This window comes from Sinocyclocheilus rhinocerous, unplaced genomic scaffold, assembly GCF_001515625.1.
Source record: "Sinocyclocheilus rhinocerous isolate Xijiao unplaced genomic scaffold, SAMN03320098_v1.1 scaffold90, whole genome shotgun sequence".
NCBI classification, from domain to species: domain Eukaryota; kingdom Metazoa; phylum Chordata; class Actinopteri; order Cypriniformes; family Cyprinidae; genus Sinocyclocheilus; species Sinocyclocheilus rhinocerous.
The window spans coordinates 578,420-598,035 of record NW_015657969.1 but is presented as its reverse complement, the minus strand read 5'-3'; the positions used below and the strand labels follow the sequence as shown (position 1 = coordinate 598,035).

Here is a 19,616-nt window from a genome sequence, read left to right as displayed (position 1 = left end):
GCTGGTTTATGCTGGTCCTTTTGCTGGTTTATGCTGGTCATGTGCTGACAAAGGACCAGCATAAACCAGCAAAAGGACCAGCATAAACTAGCAAAGGACCAGCTTAAACCAGCATCCCAGCGTCAAAACATACCTAACCAGCATATGCTGTTTTTTTCAACAGGGAACTTCATCTTTCTCTCAAGTTTGCGTAGTTTTGCCTGAGCGCATGCGCAGAAAGATTTGCCAGTAATGTATACCATTCTCAAAACTAGTTAAAAATATTTTTATGCAGACTACACATGATTGTGTTTTGTATATCTCATTTGCGTACGCCTGGCTGCATTTTGCCATGTCATTTTTATTTTATTAACTTTTGTTTAGAAATAATTTTGTAGTAGCTTAAGTTTACATACATTTTTTTAAATAAAATGGATTAAAATGACCTATTTCGAAAGCCATCAGGAGGTCTGTGTACAAGTGGTTTTAGTTGGTTCTAAATTTAAGTTGGTTCTTTGTGCATCTTTAAAAACTGAGATCTTCTCAAACACCACTCTTGTTTTTAATCTAAAAGCAAATACTGACACTGCATGTCAGAATTCTGAAAATTATTTTTGTTTTTCCAGTGAAACATTCATGAGAAAGAAGTCATAGCTTTAAGCAAGAGCCAAATTCCATAGGCACATGTATCATTTTCAACATCAATATGTCCAGTTGATAAATTTTCCTATGTTGCCAGCGGCGACAGTTTACAGTTCCTCCCTTGGTGGGGTTCTGTGTACAGTGACAGGTACAGGAGTTCCATTTGGTTAGCTGTGAGCATTTATCTGCAGGTGGTTCTGTAATTTAATACTTCGTCTTCTCTTTGACTAGTGTGGCGTTTTTGTCAGTTAGCTGACGGTTTTTATTCAAAATAACTTGGTGCACAAATTAATGCCTCAGTACACTGGTAGGAAACCAGGGATCAGGTGTTTTTGGAAATGCTACAGCAGAAATACATGACCTGATAACTTAACAGTACTTACTACTTAGGTTTAATCTAAAACTTTTGTGTTACCAAGAAAATGTGAGTAGTGTTGTTTACCTATGAAAAACTTACCACAGTGATGCGTTGCTATGAGATTGCTAAAGTGTTTAATACCTGAAAGATATTGTGGTCTTTTATGTCTCAGGTTCCTTTGTTTAGTATAAGTATATGGGATTGGAATCATCTTTCAGATGAAAACGGCAAGTCGTGGCCTAATGGTTAGAGAGTCAGACTTGTAATCCAAAAGTCACAGATTTCAGTCTCGGTACCGCCAAGGATTGTAGGTGGGGGGAGTGAATGACCAGCGCTCTCTTCCACTCTCAATACCATGATTGAGGTGAGACCCTTGAGCAAGGCACCAAACCCCCAACTGCTCCCTGGGCGCCGCAGCAAAAATGGCTGCCTACTGCTCTGGGTGTTTTTGTTCACTACTCACTGCTGTGTGTGTGCGCTTGGATGGGTGAAATGCAGAGCACAAATTCCAAGTATGGGACACCATACTTGGCTACACGTCACGTCACTTTCACTAAATCTGATCAGTTAGAAATATAATAGCACGTCTCACAATCTGAGGTATTATACATGTTTGCATCAGTCCAGGATGAGTTTAATACTTATACTGCTTAAAAAAAAAAATACCACATCATTTTTCAGTGTAGGATTGGTGGTTTCATAGAAATTTGAGATTCAAGAAAGAAAACAAATAACAATAGTGTACAAATCCATACTAAAAATAGCTTTATTGAAGAAATGTATGCATGTACACCACATTAAGCTCTTGTACATTTCAGGTACTCAGAACAAGAACATTTTAGCGACAGTTTAACACATGTAAAATTATGACAAAAGGTTGGCAGTTTCTTTAACAATATTGTACTGGAATTAACAGAAAAAACAATCACACATCTTTGGCTAGTTGTCAAATGTGTATCATTCCACCACAAGGCACAAAATAGTCATTTCTTTTAATGCACTTAAGTCATATTTTCTTAAATTGGCACTTTTCTCTGCCATCACTAATTAGCGCTAAAGGCGCATCTTCTCCATAACAATAATTTATTTTTCTTGCCATACGAGTTATATAGTTTTTGACATGCACAGATAAAGTGTATAAGGACTCGCTCAAAAAGAATTTTTTTAAAAATTAAACAAAAAAAAAACATTCCGTTTATGGCTTTTAGCAACTGAAAGTTATCAGAAAAAAACAAGCCTATATAGCAAAAAGACACCAAACTCACACCATTTATTTACACAAACACACGGTCATAAAACTACACACCAAAAAAAACTACACTCAAAAAGCTTATAGAAAGGCCATGCTGCGTTATGTGCATATATGTGCAGGGTCTTGCAGTTGCATTGTACAATTCCCAGAGTAAAACGAACAATGTGTGTCCTCTATTGTTCTGGTCTTGCAGCTGACAAAACTAAACAATCCTGCTCACCAAAAGCAGGCAACAGAGCTGACATCACTGCTCCCCAGAGCACAAACACACAATCTTTCGCTGCTACGTCACTGCACTGTACACACAAATACTGAGCTCAGATTATTGTGAGAACAAAAAAGGAAGAGTTTTATGGGAGCTGAGAGTATGAACTGGCCATTTGGCCTGATGCTTCACCATTGCAAACACTTACTGATACAGTAAACCTGAAGAAGGATCATCAAATTCATATTTACATCTGGGACACTGCGATATATTGACTTAAGTGCCTGGTTGGGGCATTCAAACATCCATAAAGAATAAATAACTTAAAGTGAAAGAACATTATTTGATTCACTTATAAACAAGACATCTTTGCTTGTATTCTACATGATATGCAAGAAAGCATGTTGCTAAATGATACAGAATAATTATACAGAGGCTAATCAACAGTAATGCTTCATATGGATGGCATTACTATAAAATAGCAAACACATAATAAAACACACGCTTTTTCTTTAAATGTCATGATAGCCGCAATTTCTACTACAAAATACAGAAAACAGTTAATATCACCCAAATACATACATGCATACATAAAGAAATACAATAATTTTCGGTGCCTGATGGATTGTTGTGAACCATTTACCCATTAGACATGGGAGCTCAACAAAAAGTAGTTCCTGCATATTCTGTGTCCGTCTGTCACGCACACACATCCAGCTGAATCTTTTCAAACACACTTATATACAGATGGATTTATCACAATCGAACACTCTATCCACCAGACACAAATGATCACGCCATTAACCCACTCAAAACAACTTACACCAGACATTAAAATACAATAGAAAATGCAATAATAGTAATGAAGTAGAGAAAAAAAACGAATCACAAATAAAGACGTTTAATTGACGGGAACAACAAGTGAGGTTGAGAGATCAGAGACCAGCTAGAATTCACAGCCAATCAGCTGTCAATCAGTTTAGAAGTATTTGGGTAACGGATATGGAAATATGCACATCCATACACAATCTGTATCTGACTATAAGGCCGGTAGAAAAAAAAAATGTTACAATGAAGTTGGGGTCTAATTTGATTTTGTCTAAAATATCTTCTTTTGTTTTCTTTAGAAGAAAGGTCATATGGGTTTGGAACTACGTGAGGGTGAGTAAATAATAGAATGTTTATACTGTACACTGAAATGAGTTATTATGTAGTTGTCAGTTTAACTGACTGGTCTCAAAGCTTGTGAACTGGACTCACCTTACCTAACATAATGCTACGTTATCTATAGTCCGGCTCAGTTTATCCATGTCCCTGTGTGAATCAGTGAGTGTGCTTTTTTTAATGTCATGAATGGTAGAACTTCTCATTGTAGCGGTGGATGGTGACGCAGCCGTGGTAAGAAATAGGGCGGGGCATGGCGGCCACGCCCGTGATGATGCCGGTGGACGGGTCATAGCACAGGATTGTATCTGACGCCTCTCCGTTTTCACCACGGCCACCCAGGATATAGATCTTTCCGTTACATACCGACATACCACAACTTTCCTGAAAAACAAAAGCGAGAACGTAAACATGTTGGTCGGTTTAGACAAGTATGTGTCAACGGAGTGCAACACATGGGTTCAGGAAGTAAATATTAGCTGGGTAGATTACTTACAAATTGTAGTCCATTACTGATTCCAAACTACATAAATATTGTAGTTAGTAACGTAATCCATTACATTACACATTTTAGGTAATGTAATTAGACTACTTTTTGATTACCGAGTGATAATTAAAATGAATGTGTTTATCAGTAGTTGATGCAATGTTAAAACACTTCTTAAACCTGCAATTATTTTTGTAAATCCAGAGGTTAAATGCGGTGTAGCCACATGAATAGTGACCGGTCTTTGTGTGAATGTCCAAAAAAACTAAGACTTTCTGAGTGATTCTGATTGTGTGAATAATATGTAATGATGTAATCAATAAAAAAGTAACTTAATTTAAAATGTAATTGAATCTAATTACAAGTACTTAATTTTTGTAATCTGATTACAAAAATCCAGATTACATGTAATCAGTTACTACCCAGCTCTGTATGTGTGTGTGTGTGTATAGCCATAAAAAAGGTTTAATTATAAAATTACAAATATATCATAAACAAATGTGCTTATGAAATATGCATTATGTTCCTGATAAACTACACTACTCATAATACTTTCCAATATAGAAATGGTAATCAATGGTATTGTATATGACGTAATTAAGGCATTCTTCCTACCCTCTAAAAAAAAAATTCTCCAAATTTTGCAATACTCAAAACTATGGGTGGAAGGTCATTCTCTTGTGTTGCTCCCAGGTTGTGGAATTCTTTGCCTCTTCCCATTAGGAATGCTCGGTCTTTTGATTGTTTTAAGAAATTACTCAAAACATATCTCTTTAGTGAAGCTTTTAAGTTATAATATTACAGTTATTGTTGTCATTGTGATTGCTATTATGGAGTAGTGTTGTTCTTTTATTGTTGTTTTATACTGTTGTAGCGCCTTGAGTGTAAGAAAGGCGCATTACAAATAAAATGCATTATTATTGTTTATATTATAAAACTTATATATTTGTAATTTTTTTTAATTAAAATTTAAAATAAAATAAAAAAACAATGTGTTATGATTTCTTTCTTTTTTTTAGTTTGTAATGCGATTCTAACTCTTAATTGAAGAAGTTTTTTTTATTCTCTACTGATAAAATGAATAAGAAAACACTTCTAGAGGCAAGTCCACTTTGCATTCTGTAGCATTTTAAATCTTAACTTCATAACAGCTAGTACCTGTTTGCTGAATGTGTGGACCACATGCATCCAGTAATCTTCAGTGGGGTCATAACAGTAGATGGATTTGGTCAGGCCTCCAGAAACATAGATGAGATTGTTCAGTGATACGGCCGTGATGCAGCGCTTAGCGATGGGGATGTTGGCCCTTAGCAACCAGGAGTCAGACTCTGGGTCATAGCACTGAACCTGGGGGAAAACACACAATTGACTATGCAATGTCTCCTCGGGCTGTAAAGCAAATCCTGGAATCACAGACATTTATCAATCCTCCTGTCATTTTAGAAACAAGGGTGTTGATAAAAACTTCACAGACTTTTTGTGGTCTTAAAAATATAAAACTGCCTTGTGGAAATCCAAACTCACAAAATCAGTGATCATGTGTCATTTTCCTGATAAAAAGGAAACATAAAATCACACAAAGACACAAAATCTCCTGAGAAAAGCCTGAATGCATTTTTATCTCCCTCTCTGTCTGGAGTATGTGATACGGGATGGGATGGTATTACAGGGGCTTCACACATTTTGGAAATAGCAGACACTTGTGCAAAAGAACGCTCCAGGCACAAATGATCCGGTAGACTAATAGGATAGAAAAGTGACTACAATAACTGTAATAGTCAAATTACACACACAACACGTGCTTTAACCAATCAGAGTTAAGACAGGTGGCATTATTGCCAAAATAACTTCTTATAAGGCAGCAGGAAATTCCCTTAGTGGTATCAGTTCCCACAACAAACATTTTAAAAATACATCAATTTGTACTCAGTGGAATTATGGGTCCAAAGAAGTTTTGTTTGGGAATTAAAGGTCAGCTAATTCAGAACCAAGACACTGAATCACAGCGAAATACATAAAGGGAATCCAATGAAATATCTGTGGCTGAGTGTTTCTCTCCAAAGAGACACCTGGAGAACGTATCAGAGCGGGCTGACAGATCCAGGTCAGATGGTCGTAACTGTTGATATCCATTAGGGGGCAGTGGACAGCACATTCAATGTCTCTCTGATCTATTGTTCTGTTAAGGCAAAATTAGGCCATGATGAAGGAAAAACTCTGTCCAAGGACAGTGTAAAAGTAAACAAGCTGCCATCATGTAATCTAACAGCTGGCACACTTAGGGTTTAAGCAATTGATGCCGTTTTGGTCCCACACAATGTCGTAGTTACCATAGTAGGGACTTTGTATACAGTACTTAAACTTTCTGTCATTTGTCAACTGAACATAATTAAACGTAGACTGGCCTCTGGTTCAACTCAATTATACTGTACATTGAGAAGTTATTAAGCTTGAATTTAAAGCGGTGTTGTCAACTAAACTAAAACGATCTAAAAAATATTAATTAATTAAAATAAAGCTGAAATAGAACAAAAAATAGATTAGTTTAAAAACGTATACTGAAATGAAATGTAGAAATGTTGCCTTGGCAGCTAACTGAAATAAAATAGGCCTAAGTTTAATTTGAAGTACTAAAATGACTAAAAATAAAACTGAAATAAAAATAAAAAGATTTAAAAAAATAAAAAAACTCATAAGAACGATGAAAGTACATAACAAAATCACTAAAACTAAAATAATAATAGATACTATAATATTAGTACATACAGTGGGTATAGAAAAGAAATCACCCCCCTTTAAAGTAATCACATTTTGTTGCTTTGCAGCCTGACATGAAGACGGACACAGTTTTTGTTTTATCCAGTTGTATTTACTCAGTGCAACATAACATCCAAGTGAAAGATATAACACCAACATGTGAGAAAAAAAACACAATCACTGAGTTGGAAAAAGGATCACCCCCCTCCTAAAAATTACTTGTAAACTCAATCAGGTGTAGCTAATCACCTTCTCAATGGCACACAGTCATTTGACTTTCAGTTGTGATCAGCTATGGTCATTTTGATTAGCGCCGCATGAAAAGAGCTTTCCTGGAGCATTTCAGTCCTTGGTAGTGCAACTGAAGCAAACAATCAACTATGGGTGGCAAGGCACTGTCAAAAGATCTCCGGGATAAAGTTGTGGACAGGCACAAGTCAGGAAATGGATACAAAAAAATGTCAAAGGCTTTATCAATGCCTAGAAGCACAGGGAAATCTATTATTAAGTGGAAGGTATTTGGAACAACATAGACCCTCCCTGGATCAGGATGTCACTCCAAACTCGATGAAAGAGCCAGAAGGAAACTGGTCAGAGAGGCGACCAAGAGGCCTACAGCAACTCCGAAGCAGTTGCAGGAATTTATGACAAAGAGTGGTCATTGAGTGCATGTGACAACAATATCACAAACTCTTCACAAATGTGGCTTGTATGGGAGGGTTGCAAGAAAAAAGTGACTCCTCAAGAAAGGCCACATGCAGTCATGACTGAGCTTTGCCAAAATGCACCTTGAAGATTCTGAGGCAGGTGAGACTAAAATCGAATTATTTGGCCTCAACACCAAACAATATATCTGGCGGAATACAGCTCACCATCCAAATAACAGCATGCCTACAGTAAAGCAGGAGGTGGTAATATCTTGTTATGGGGGTGTTTCTCTGCAGCAGGGACTGGAGCACTTGTCAGGATAGAAGGAAAAATGGATGGGGCAAAACACTGTAAAATTCTTGAGGAAAATATGCAGCCCTCTGCAAGATTGTTGTCAATGGGAAGAAAGTTTACCTTCCAACATGACAATGACTCAAAGCACACAGTGGTTGAAGTAGAAAAAGCTGAATGTCCTTGCATGGCCTAGTCAGAGCCCAGACTTAAACCCCACTGAAAATCTGTGGAATGACTCGAAGACTGCAGTCCACAAACAGTCACCATCAAATTTAACTAAACTTGAGCAGTTCTGCAAAGAAGAGTGGGCAAATATTGCAAAGTCTAGATGTGCAAAGTTAGTAGAGACATATCCCAACAGACTGAAGGCTGTAATTAAAGCAAAAGGTGGTTCAACAAAATACAGACATAAGGGTGTGATCCTTTATCCAACTTTCACTTGGATGTTATAAGTTGCACTGAGTAAATACAGCTGGATAAATCAAAAACTGTGTCCATCTTAATTTCAGGCTCAAGTGAAACTATATAATCAGAGCTCTTTTATTTACTGTGGCTGGGTTATGGTCCATTGCACGGTTTAGAGAAATCCCAAGATGACTACACTGAAAAACAAAGCGTGTCACACCCTCCAGTAGCGTGACCTAAAAATAAATGTGATGTTTACATGCAGTAAATGCAGAGGGCGGTTTTCAAAGACGCCCTTCTCCTCAGCACCATGCATCATACTCTTCAACAAACCTTATCTGAGCATGTGTTATCGTCAGGTCCTCCTCCAATCACAAATAGTTTGTTGACACAACTGGAGACGGCTGGTGAGCTGACAGCCTCCTTCATGGGTGCCACCTCTGTCCAGCGGTTTGAGAAAGAGTCGTAGCATTCGACGCTGCTTAGCCGTGATTGACCGTCATATCCACCAACGGCATACACCTGTAGATAAATACAATTTAAGTTATGGGCCCATACACAATACATCTTAGTGTTGTGTAATGTAGGTACGTTCAAACGTACTGTTTGCAGTAAAAAATGTACAAAAAAAAAAAACACGCATGTGAAAGGTTCTTAGAAAAGTCAGAATTTTCTTGACTATTGCCAACAAAATAATGTACTTTTTAACTATTTCAAAGTTCATTCCTCATCAAATATATGTGCCTAGTATGAGATTTTTTGTCTGTTTTGAATTGTACACATGACATTTCTGTGGATGACACAATCTGGAGGTGAAACGAAGCATGTAGCCAAACAGGAACAACTGTTTACCCTTTCATATCACAATTCTGAAATTGATGTAATGACAAAGGGATTGTTATAGACACACGCACATGCACAAACCCTGAGGCTACCACTGTATTAGTGACAAAACAAATCTATGATTATACCTGCTTTTTTATTACGTAAGTGGACTAAACAAACCTGATCCATACATCTTGAAGACAAATGGCCATTCACAGGAAATTCTATATCCAACTGAGTATGCATTATAAATAGTCATGAGGTGAACACTTCACTTCTGACTGTGCCAGCGGTTAAGACTCTTCTGGTTTACTCTTGAGTAACCAGAGGCAGGTACTTTGAAAAACTTTGTAGAAAGTCTAAGATTAAGATAAGGGAAAAAAAATAAAAATAAAAAAAATTCACACGCATGTGAAAGGTTCTTAGAAATGTCAGAATTTTCTTGACTATTTCCAACAAAATACTGTGCATCCGAATATGTCTACTTTCCTACTAAACAGTTTATAAACAGCAGTATCTAGAATGAATTAGTAGTATGTATGAATTCACTGGGTTCATAAAACAGCGTAAAGAGAGGAGATGTGAATGCCAGTGAAGCAACGCAACTCACTAGTAGGGTCCCATGACAAAGACAACATGGCCAATGTATTTCATCTTTATTTCATTCATACTATATAGAATGTACTTTTTAACTGTTGCAAAGTTCATTCCTCATCAAATATATGTGCTTAGTATGAGATTTTGAACAACTATAGTTTTAATGATACAGTGATTTTAAAATTGTCAAGTGGTATAACCATTAAGTGAAAACAAATGTGTGTTCATTATTAAAATAAAACCTAATATATTGAATGTGATGATTTTTATGGGGTTATACCATTTGACATTTAAAAAACCTGAACTGATTTTTCTTTTTTTGGAGAAAAAAAAAAAATCTAATTATAACAATATTTTAGATCAATTCTGCTTCACTGTTAATATTTTAAATAAAAAAATTATTATGCCTACTATGAATTATTTTTTTATTCCAGTAATTTCAGCCTTAATGAGTTGCACTAATTAGACAAAACCACAATGCAAGAAAAACACGTTTACACTTTTCAGATTTTCTCTGGTTTTAATGTCAAAACATAAACAGATATGCCCTTATCAAACAAGTCGTAAAGAGGTATACATGCAGAGCAAAATAGGGGTAACGGGGTGGATGTGTGCAAATCAATGTGTGCAAATCAGGTTTTGCATAAATAATTTAAGACACAGTTGAAGGCGTTTGTGACTTGGGTTATTAACCAGTCAATAAAAGACTCATTGGCAGCATCCAATATGTGACCAAAACATCACCACTGCAAAAACATGACCTTTGCAAAGTGTTGACAGTTCTGTGTTGTAACACATCACTCAATCACTCTTGTTTTTCTAAGTCCCCAAAGAGATTTCGAGAAATGTCCCATTAACTCTCAAATAAAAACACGTGGAACACAAAAACCCTGAAGTGTTTGTCTCCTCTCTCTCTCCTGCCTCATGTCTCCATGCTGTTCAAAAAGAAGAAGGTAAACATGTTTCCCTTAATGGAACAAACAAGAAAACCGGTCGGACCAGTAGCGGTGTACGAACATGCTCGAACACAGAGGGCCACATGCCACTTATGCAAAACAAAGCCATGTGCTTTGTGATGAGCTCTTTGTTCAGACGGAGATATTATTCAGACAGTCCTTTCACGCCTGGGACTGATAAGATGGTACATCAACAAAATAGCTATAAAAACCATGCTTCATCATCAAAGATTATAAAACGTCTTCAGTGGAATTCAGTTTCCTGTTCACTGTGTGCGTAAGCGAAAAAGCTAATATATGCTGACAGGGTGTGAATCAGTTTCATTTAAATGTTAATTAAAATTTTGTATCACACATACACAATAAATCACATACAGTATATCTAACCAGTGTCAGCACAGCTCAAATCACATTATTGCAGCATGACCCTGTGGTAACGTGATTTTTTTCCACGTCTCGTTGTAGTGACTTAAGTTGATTCGATTTCATCTGTCAGTCATGAATCTTTCATAACCAATAAATCCAACCACAGTCAAACAATCCATATGTCTGAAAGGCTGCTGCTCAAAAACAAACCCAAATGATCGTTTGGGGTCAAATGAGTTTGAGTCCAAAACGATTATCTGCCTGAACAGAAACACAAAGAGTTGGAGAGACTCTGACACCCAAAGACAGGAAGCTGAACAAGCCGCATTACAAAGCATCCAACAAACAAACCAAGAGAAAGAGGCGTTCATGCAGACAGCTGGCTATAACTTACATGGCATGTTAATTAGTTATTGCACAAGTAGCTTTTGTTGGCTCGGCTCATTCCATTCACAAGATTGATTTTCTTGATTCTTGATTTATTGAACCTTTGAGCTGGTTCCTCACTGAGTCCATAAAATGCATCAGATCCTTCGCAAACAGAACCGACCAAATCGGTTTTACCCCCTGCCAAAGTAAATCAGATCTCTGGAGCTGATTATGGTCATTAAAAAAAAATTTTGAAAACAGCCTGATAGGAGTGATCAGCTTAAGTATACAGATCCAAACACTTTTGGCAGAGTCGTTCCTTTATGGTACGGGCCATTCACATGTCTGATCACTTCAACGTCAGTTACTGATTATTAAAAACTGTATTGTAAGCAAACCACCTCCAAGGGAGAGGTTAAAAATGATGTCACTGTTTAATAAAAACAAGGAACAAGTTCCAAGGAGGAAAAGAGGGACAAACAAAGGCTTTGAAAGTGAGGAACTAAGACAAGACAAGACAAAGAGCAGTAAATGACAAACAGGCAATAAATAAGGATGGGAACAGGTTTGAAAACTAAATATGGGTTAAATACCCCAACAACACCCATTTCTATATGTAGGAAACCTTATTCATGGTTAGAGGTATATCATCAAAACAGGAAGTCGTCTTCTTCCATGTGGCATGACTAACTGAGCCAACACTTTAAATCATGGGATTTATTGAAAAGCCAACAAAAATGCTCTTAAAAGTTGGAATGTATTGGTTTATTATTGGTTTCTAAATGTCTCTTAAATAGTTTGTTGGTTTCATGCTCTGCAGCCAAAAATTCACCACACAATTCACATTGTGGTTGAGGCACACCATGTTTATCCTTGCTACAAGTCAACTGGCATTAAATGTAGTGTGTGTATAGTCTACCTTGTGTAGTTTTGTTCATAGTTGAGGGCATGTTAAACAACCTATTAGCATTAGCATCTATTTTGAAAACTAATTTATGCAAAAATGCTATAGTTTCATTGGGCGCATGGCCTTTGATGTCAAAAAAGCGTTTCCTCCTCCCTTTTAAAAGTTAATACATTTATTCATTTTTATGATTTATATTTAGCATTATTTTTGCTATCTGCAGGCCTTTCAGAACAGATCTTGGAGTGATTGAACTCACCTTTCCCAACAAAACGGCCATTTTGTGTCTCCAGCGGCCCTTGTTCAAGGAGGCAACCCTGATCCAGATGTTGAGCTGGGAGTTGTACATCCAGACATCCCTGCTGTTGATTCTACCACCTGAAATTGCATCACCAATTGGTCACAACCAATATTTTATGTCTCGCTATGCACTTATTATAATACTTATGCAATAATGTAAGAAGGTAAATGACCCATGACACACTAGGTGAATGTTCTTTGTTATCTCACATAAACACATGAATAATATGTGAATAATAAAAACTATAATTGCAGACATCTCACTCCAGTTCTGAGATAATTCTAAGTGAAGCAATATTATTAGAGACCAGCTTAACCAGAAATATGCTGTCAAGTACTTATGAAAAGAATTATGCAATGCAATGAATATCCACATTCATTATTTACATATACACTACCATTCACAACAATGGCAGATTTTTATGTTTGATTTTATACTTTGATATTTTAATGCTTAAAATAGGTTTTGTACAAAAAATATCCATTAATAATATATATATTTCTTCACAAATAAACATTTTAATTAAATTTTACATAATTGTATTTAACTTAATTTAATTTAATTATTTATTTTTACACCGGATAGTAAAGAAAATCAGCCAACAAGTGTCTGGGATTCTACTGTTTAGAAAGCATCCCAGGATGCACCTCATGAAGTTGTTTGAAAAACTGTCTAGAGCTGTAATTTAAGCTACTTTGAAGGACTAAAATTATAAGATAGTTTTGATTTGTATAACATTCATTTAGTCACCACATAATTCCCATACTACCATTTTTCCATTATTTCATAGTTTGCGTGTCTTAACTACAACTACACAATGTAAAAATAGTAATAATAAAGAATGACTGGGTAAGTGGTAAATGTGACCAAACATTTGACTGGTATAGGTTAACACATGTGCATCTGTGTGATTATGCTAACAAAAGCTAAACATCTACAAAACTGTTCCAGTTCTTCAGGAAACACCGGCAGTGTGGAAAGAACACACTGGACTCAGCAAAGCTGCTCAACCTGAAACTCATCTTTCTATTATGTCAATTTCCCATTATTTTCTGACTCACATATCTTAGTCTTGAGTTTGACGCATACAATATATTTGACACATATACAGGCTTCATGCCTGGGAAAGCCTGCCTGGCCCTGGCTTACTGAACAAACTTCAAAGAAGGAGAAGAAACAAGATGTGTGGGGAAGGAATGAACTTAAAGGAGGTTGAAACTACACACACACACAGACAGACAGACAGACAGACAGACAGAGAGAGAGAGAAGTTTTAACTAGCAGGACTGTTCTCATGGAAACACGTGAGTGCTTGGCACATGCAGAATGTAAACTGATCGCTCAGGATTCCAGCCCCCTCACTCACCCTTGCTCTCTCTCTCCCTCTCTAACAGTCTTTTCTCATGAGATAGCTGGTAGTCCTGGTCTCTTTTAATCATGTCTCACAGTCTTTTTGCTGAACCTGCTTGCTGTTCAAAGCGAGCTGCTCTGTAAAGCGTGGTGCCCTGCTGTGTCTAACAAATCCCCGCAGACTAAACCAGCCAGGAGGCAAACATCAAACTAGGTCATCTACAATAATTGAGAAATTAATGACAGATGATACAAAGGATTGACAGATGAAGGGCATACAAAGACAAGCCTTAGATATAAAATGAACGAAATACACAAATAATCTATCTTTCATTTTACAATGAGTAATCTACATTTTAAAGACTTCACAAAATTAAACATGAAGTTTTGTGGGTATCTGTAAGCTTTGATGCCATCTATATGCTAATGTACCCCTAAAAACTGACGAATTTAGCAGATATATGCATTCAAAATGAATATGGTCTTTCTAGCTCATATCGCACTGACAAGATTCGCAACATTTTATCCAACCAAATGCTGTCTAGAATGAGAATGTGCCTCCCCTTAATACTAGCAAATCATCCTACTGGCATTTTCAAAAAGGAACAAGGGCTTTGATATTTCCTTTGATTTTCCTTTACTTCATGTCTCGATAGGAAATGCATCAGCACAGGGAGGAATACCAAGTCATGTCTTTCCACCACTGCCTGTGAAACAATTTAGCATTCATGAAATGGTATCACAAATATCCATGTTTACCTGAGACCAGAATGTCGTTCCTGAGGGCACACACAGCATACTCTGACTTGGTGAACTCTGGGAGTTTGGCTAAGGATTTCCATTCCCCAGTTACCGGATCATAGCATTCAGTATACGGCAGGTTGAAACCCCCCATCCTCTCACACCCTCCGACTACCACAATGACTTCTGAGAATCCAGTAGACCTGCAGGGACACGACAGGATGTCAAACTTGGACACATGGACAAATGAAAATCCTTAATAGCACTGAAACATGGAAAGGGATCACATTCTAATCAGCACTCTGTAATACATCTAGCACTGCACAACTCATTGTTTACATTTTGTTTTCTTTACATTTTTGGTCTAGTTGTTCTCTGCAGTGACACAGAAATTAGAAGAGTTTAGAACCCCTTCTAAGAATAGCAGTAAACAACACCGTCTACTAGTGCCCGGAGCATGCAAGAACCAATCCACAGGCAAACACATTTCATCCAGAACTAACTCCCCCAAGTTTTTTCCCCCTGAAATCATCTGCCTAGAAGACGGTTCTCTCTGTGTAAATGCTCAGGGGGTTGGAGAGTGCATAAGCGATGATGCTAAAGTTAGAGTTGAACTTTGAATACACTCTCCGGGGGAAAGAGATTAGAACGAATTGAGCCAGTCGCCTGGTCAATTCATGTAAACATGGAAAATTCAGATCAGTCTTTCATGTGTGATGTAATTAGTCTAAATGCGCCGCACCCATACAATCCCAGAGAATAATTAGGGGAGATCAGCCAGGCCCTATCCAATAATTCAAACTTAAGAACCATACCAAATCTGCCTGGAAACAGAGGTGGAACTACAACTTTTCTGCCAACTGAAAACTGACACCCGTCTGAAAACTCTAACAAGGCCCTGTGAAGCTGAGGAGGTGTTTTGAGAGTGTCCTTTTTTTTCACCAAAATAAAATTTAAAAAAAAAAGGTATGTTGAGTTGTAAACAAAGCACCCTCTTTTGTTTTGCTTGAATATTTAGTAAGCTTTTGTCAATGTTTCGCTGGTCGCGTGAGATTGGGGCTGCAGTTATTAATGACTGTGCTACACCTCTCTGCAAGCAGTCTATAATGAGGCTGTTAATAAATAAGCCCTGTAACGTTGGCAGATCCTTCAGCGAATCACGTTCAGGCAGATTCCAGGTCACTATACATTCAGCTCTGAGAAAAACATAAGTGTGCAGATTTCCCTCCCCCTGCACTCTCTCACCTCACGTTCCTCCAGACGTAACAAAAACAAAGAGTTCACACTGCAAGCAGGATCAGGTCAACAGGACATGTTTCGAAACTCAGGTGTTTATGTGTTATGAAGCTTGTGGAAGAAGAATTTGTATGGGCATGCCCTGCCGAGACTTTATTTTCCCTCAATGCTCTGCAACACAGTGGGCCTGAAGGGGCCGTCTCTTTTTGCTCCATCTCGCTGTACTTACAATGTGGCTTGGATTGTTCCATATCCATAAATTAAAGCAATGGGTTTCCCAATGCTCAACTACAGAGTACAAAACAAACCTTCAAGTTACTTCAAACACCCACTTGAATCATTGCCGTCAGGTTTTGAGAATAACTGAATCTATAATGTAGCCTTCCTGAAAAAGGTTCCAGAAGTATCTGGGATCTTTAAGGACATAAGAATGTGTTTCAACTAAGCTTGACAAAGTTACTAATAACTAGTAAACCACCATTTGCTTAATTCTGTTTGTTTCGGGGCAGCCAATAATTTGAAGTCAAGTCATAGTAAACAAACTCTTCGATAGTGACTTGGCAAGGCACGGAAGACTCTTTTCTTTCCTACAATCATCACTTGTTACATTTTCTGTAGTTTAAACTGCTTGGTGCATTTAGTGCAGGGGTGTCCACTGTCCAAACTCGGTCCTGGAGGGCCGGTGTCCTGCAGAGTTTAGCTCCAACTTGCATCAACACACCTGCTTGGAAGTTTCGAGTATGCCTAGTAAGAGCTTGATTAGCTGCTCCAGGTGTGTTTATTGGGGTTGGAGCTAAACTTTGCAGGACACCAGCCCACCAGGAGCAGGATTGGACACCCCTGATTTAGTGTATGTAAAGACTGAGACTTAATAGAGTGCTTGCATCAGTGTACATTTCTAGGTGATAAATTTAATAAAGACCTTCATGGCACAGGAAATGCCAAGGTAAGATGCCAGTAATACCTGCGTGGACGGGTTCTAGGTGACATCATTTCATTGCCCAAGACATGATAGCGCCTGGCTTCGTGCAGGAGCTGATAGCACTCTGGTGCATTTTGGATCAACTGGTCACCTTCTACCGTCTGCACGAAATAATTTGGATGCAGCAGGGGCAGTCGGACGTGGTTGAGAAGGTCTCTAAGCATGATTCGACGGTGGTCCACATCGTAGTACACCCAACGCATCACTGCCTCAAACACGGTCTCCTCCTTTCCAATGACTAGCTCGTCACTAGCGATGTACTCCTCCAGTTCCTCCTTACGCAAGTCCAAGAATTCTTCATGCTGGGCCACATCGGTAAAGCTCTGCAGTGCATAAGAGCGGCAGCGACTGGCCAGTTGCTTGAGGGAGTGCGTGTCGGCGAAATGCTGGATGCCCAGGCAGTTGCAGGGGTCAAGTTGGTCTTCCAAGAACTTGGCACAAGCATCACGCAGAGTGCTGATCTGGAAGAGGCTAGAGGTCTCGAAGAGGAACTGCACATTATCTGTAGTGATGCGGGCACGTCCGGTGTAGACGTACTGCAGGAAGGTGTCCATGGCTTCAGCACGGATGCCGTTGATCTCCACCAACATCTCACGGCTCTCCCGGTGGTCATTGCAGAACATTGCACGGAAGTAGCTACTGCAAGCTGACAACACGGCACGGTGACACGGGAACTCACGACCCTCCACACTGATCACCACGTCCGTGAACAATCGGCCGTCACGGAACTCATTAAACATCTGCAGAATGCTCTCGGAGTGGCAGGGGCCGGAGGAGAAATCAAACACTTCATGATTACTGAGGGACTTGTTGTCCATCTCCAGAACCTTTCGCTTGACTGCTGGGGACTCACGGACTCCAGAGTCCTCCCGGTTCAGTCTTCTGCCCAGAATAAGTACCATTGCTATCAGACCAATGAGGCCCAAGGCCTTGTAGACAATAGAAGAAAATGATGCCTCAGCTGAAATTAAAAAGGGAAACATTATTTTTATCAGGAAATTCATGAACTTGTTATAATTATATAAAAATGACAATGAGTCACATATCGGAGTTGCTTTTGTAACCTTTAAGTGATGATAAATAAAATATGAAAATGTGCTTTATGAAATTAAAATTAGTTTAAAACAAAAAGCATATGCAGCCTTTCAGGCTAAATTTACAAAAGATGTAGGAGTAGCTAATGTTACAACAACCACACAGTCTCATGTCAAAAAAGTGTTGCCAGCAAACGTGACACACATTTACTAGTAAACCTATCTTTAATAAGGTTAAATATTATATTTAAAAGGTTAAATAACTGTTTTTTATAACATAAAAGTAAAAAAAATTTGCCTAACCTACAAAAATGACCACACTTAGTCCATAACAATTTTCCTCTTGAGGACAATAAAAGTATACTACTACTATTTTATCCACTTTAAGTTGCCATTGTTATGACAACCTGGCAACCTTTTGTTTGTCTCACATTGCCCTCTCATTGCTCCAGGTGAATTCACCTTTAGACTAAACGTGATGCTTTTATTGTGCTGCTGGCCTCTAGCGGTCACTTCCGTATTCAACAAGTGGATCAAAACAAAGAACTTAGGGAACGTCAACAAAATCTACTTCAAAAATGACCTGCCAGCACGTGTTGACTGACAAATTAAATCACATATATCTATTTTTTTTATACCACCAAATCGTGACTAAAGTCAGTCATAACGAAAATATTAAGTTAAATGGCATTAACTTATAAACTGCTTTTTAAAACACATTTATAGCATACTGTAAGCTTAGTCAAAATTCCCAAAAGACCAGACCATCATTTTTATGTCGCAGTTATTCCTTTGTCCCCCACTATTAATAACAGATACCTCGATAGGAATAATTTTAGATAAAAGTGCACAAATAATATTTTCTGCATTGATTAAGCGGGACTTATATATAAATACATAGGTTACATTATAAATAAATATTTTTAGAATTAATTGTCACAAGATGTACTTCATACACAAATGTTTGAAATTATCATAGCTACAAAACTGTTACTGAATAGAATAGAATAGAATAAACTTTATAATAAAACAATCATAAATTTACCAGTTTATAAAGTGAAGAGTTTGTTATGGAAGTCTCGTCAGTATGTAAAATGTGAAAACTCTGCTCGTCTAACCCTCGGCGGTCATCTCTACTCCAGCAGCGAACCAAAAAGATCGTCTGGAAAAAAACGGTCAGCTGGGCGCTTTATTGCCGTCATCACATCCGAAAAACACAAACGGCAATCAGCTGATGACGCGGGGAATTCTGGGAAATGTAGTCGTCAAAGCAAGCTGAAGGCATGACGGTAGAGGCAGAGGAGACTACAAGTACCAGAGTTCTCAAAACGCCACATGGCCACTGATTGTTTGTAAACGTTTCATCAGTCACAGGAGTGGCGGAGGTGAATCTCATGTCCGAAAGATGTTCAACTGACGTTCTGTTGTTCTCTTAAGTGTTTCATAGAAGCTTATAAATGTTACAAAATACATTCATATGCCTTTTGAAATTATGAAACTTGATGAAAAAATAAAGACATTTTAGTAAACAATCACAAAATGGGTTAAATTCAGAGCACAAATTCCGAGTATGGGACACCATACTTGGCTACACGTCACGTCATTTTAGAAATATACACTTATCTCTAATAATCACGCACACATGACTTTCCATTGACGTATTTTGTTATTGTAGCTACTGCGCAAATTGTATTTTCTATCCTCTAACCCTAAACAACACAGAAGACTTTTGGTTTCTTAACATTTTTATTTAGACAGTGTGTT

The 19,616-nt window shown here is 37.9% G+C and overlaps 1 protein-coding gene across 1 annotated transcript; it reads right to left on the bottom strand.

Moving 5' to 3' along the window:
• Nucleotides 1–1,873: 1,873 nt before the first annotated feature.
• On the bottom strand, nt 1,874–19,007 carry LOC107721905 (kelch-like protein 24). The gene is made up of 7 exons (XM_016530113.1): nt 18,898–19,007; nt 16,801–17,779; nt 14,619–14,803; nt 12,468–12,586; nt 8,525–8,713; nt 5,246–5,434; nt 1,874–3,984 (listed from the first exon to the last, which is right to left on the bottom strand). Exons 2-7 carry the CDS (start codon nt 17,718–17,720, stop codon nt 3,784–3,786), a joined length of 1,803 nt encoding a protein of 600 aa, XP_016385599.1. The 5' UTR covers nt 17,721–17,779; nt 18,898–19,007; the 3' UTR covers nt 1,874–3,783.
• Nucleotides 19,008–19,616: the final 609 nt, after the last annotated feature.

What these genes read in the sequence shown, in the direction of transcription:
- LOC107721905 (XM_016530113.1), bottom strand. Translation starts at nt 17,720, where the DNA reads ATGGTACTTATTCTGGGCAGAAGACTGAACCGGGAGGACTCTGGAGTC. An exon ending in CCTAGAACCCGTCCACGCAG is followed by an intron (nt 14,804 to 16,800) that starts GTATTACTGGCA and finishes GTGTCCCTGCAG; the next exon opens with GTCTACTGGATTCTCAGAAG. An exon ending in GAACGACATTCTGGTCTCAG is followed by an intron (nt 12,587 to 14,618) that starts GTAAACATGGAT and finishes ATGCAATTTCAG; the next exon opens with GTGGTAGAATCAACAGCAGG.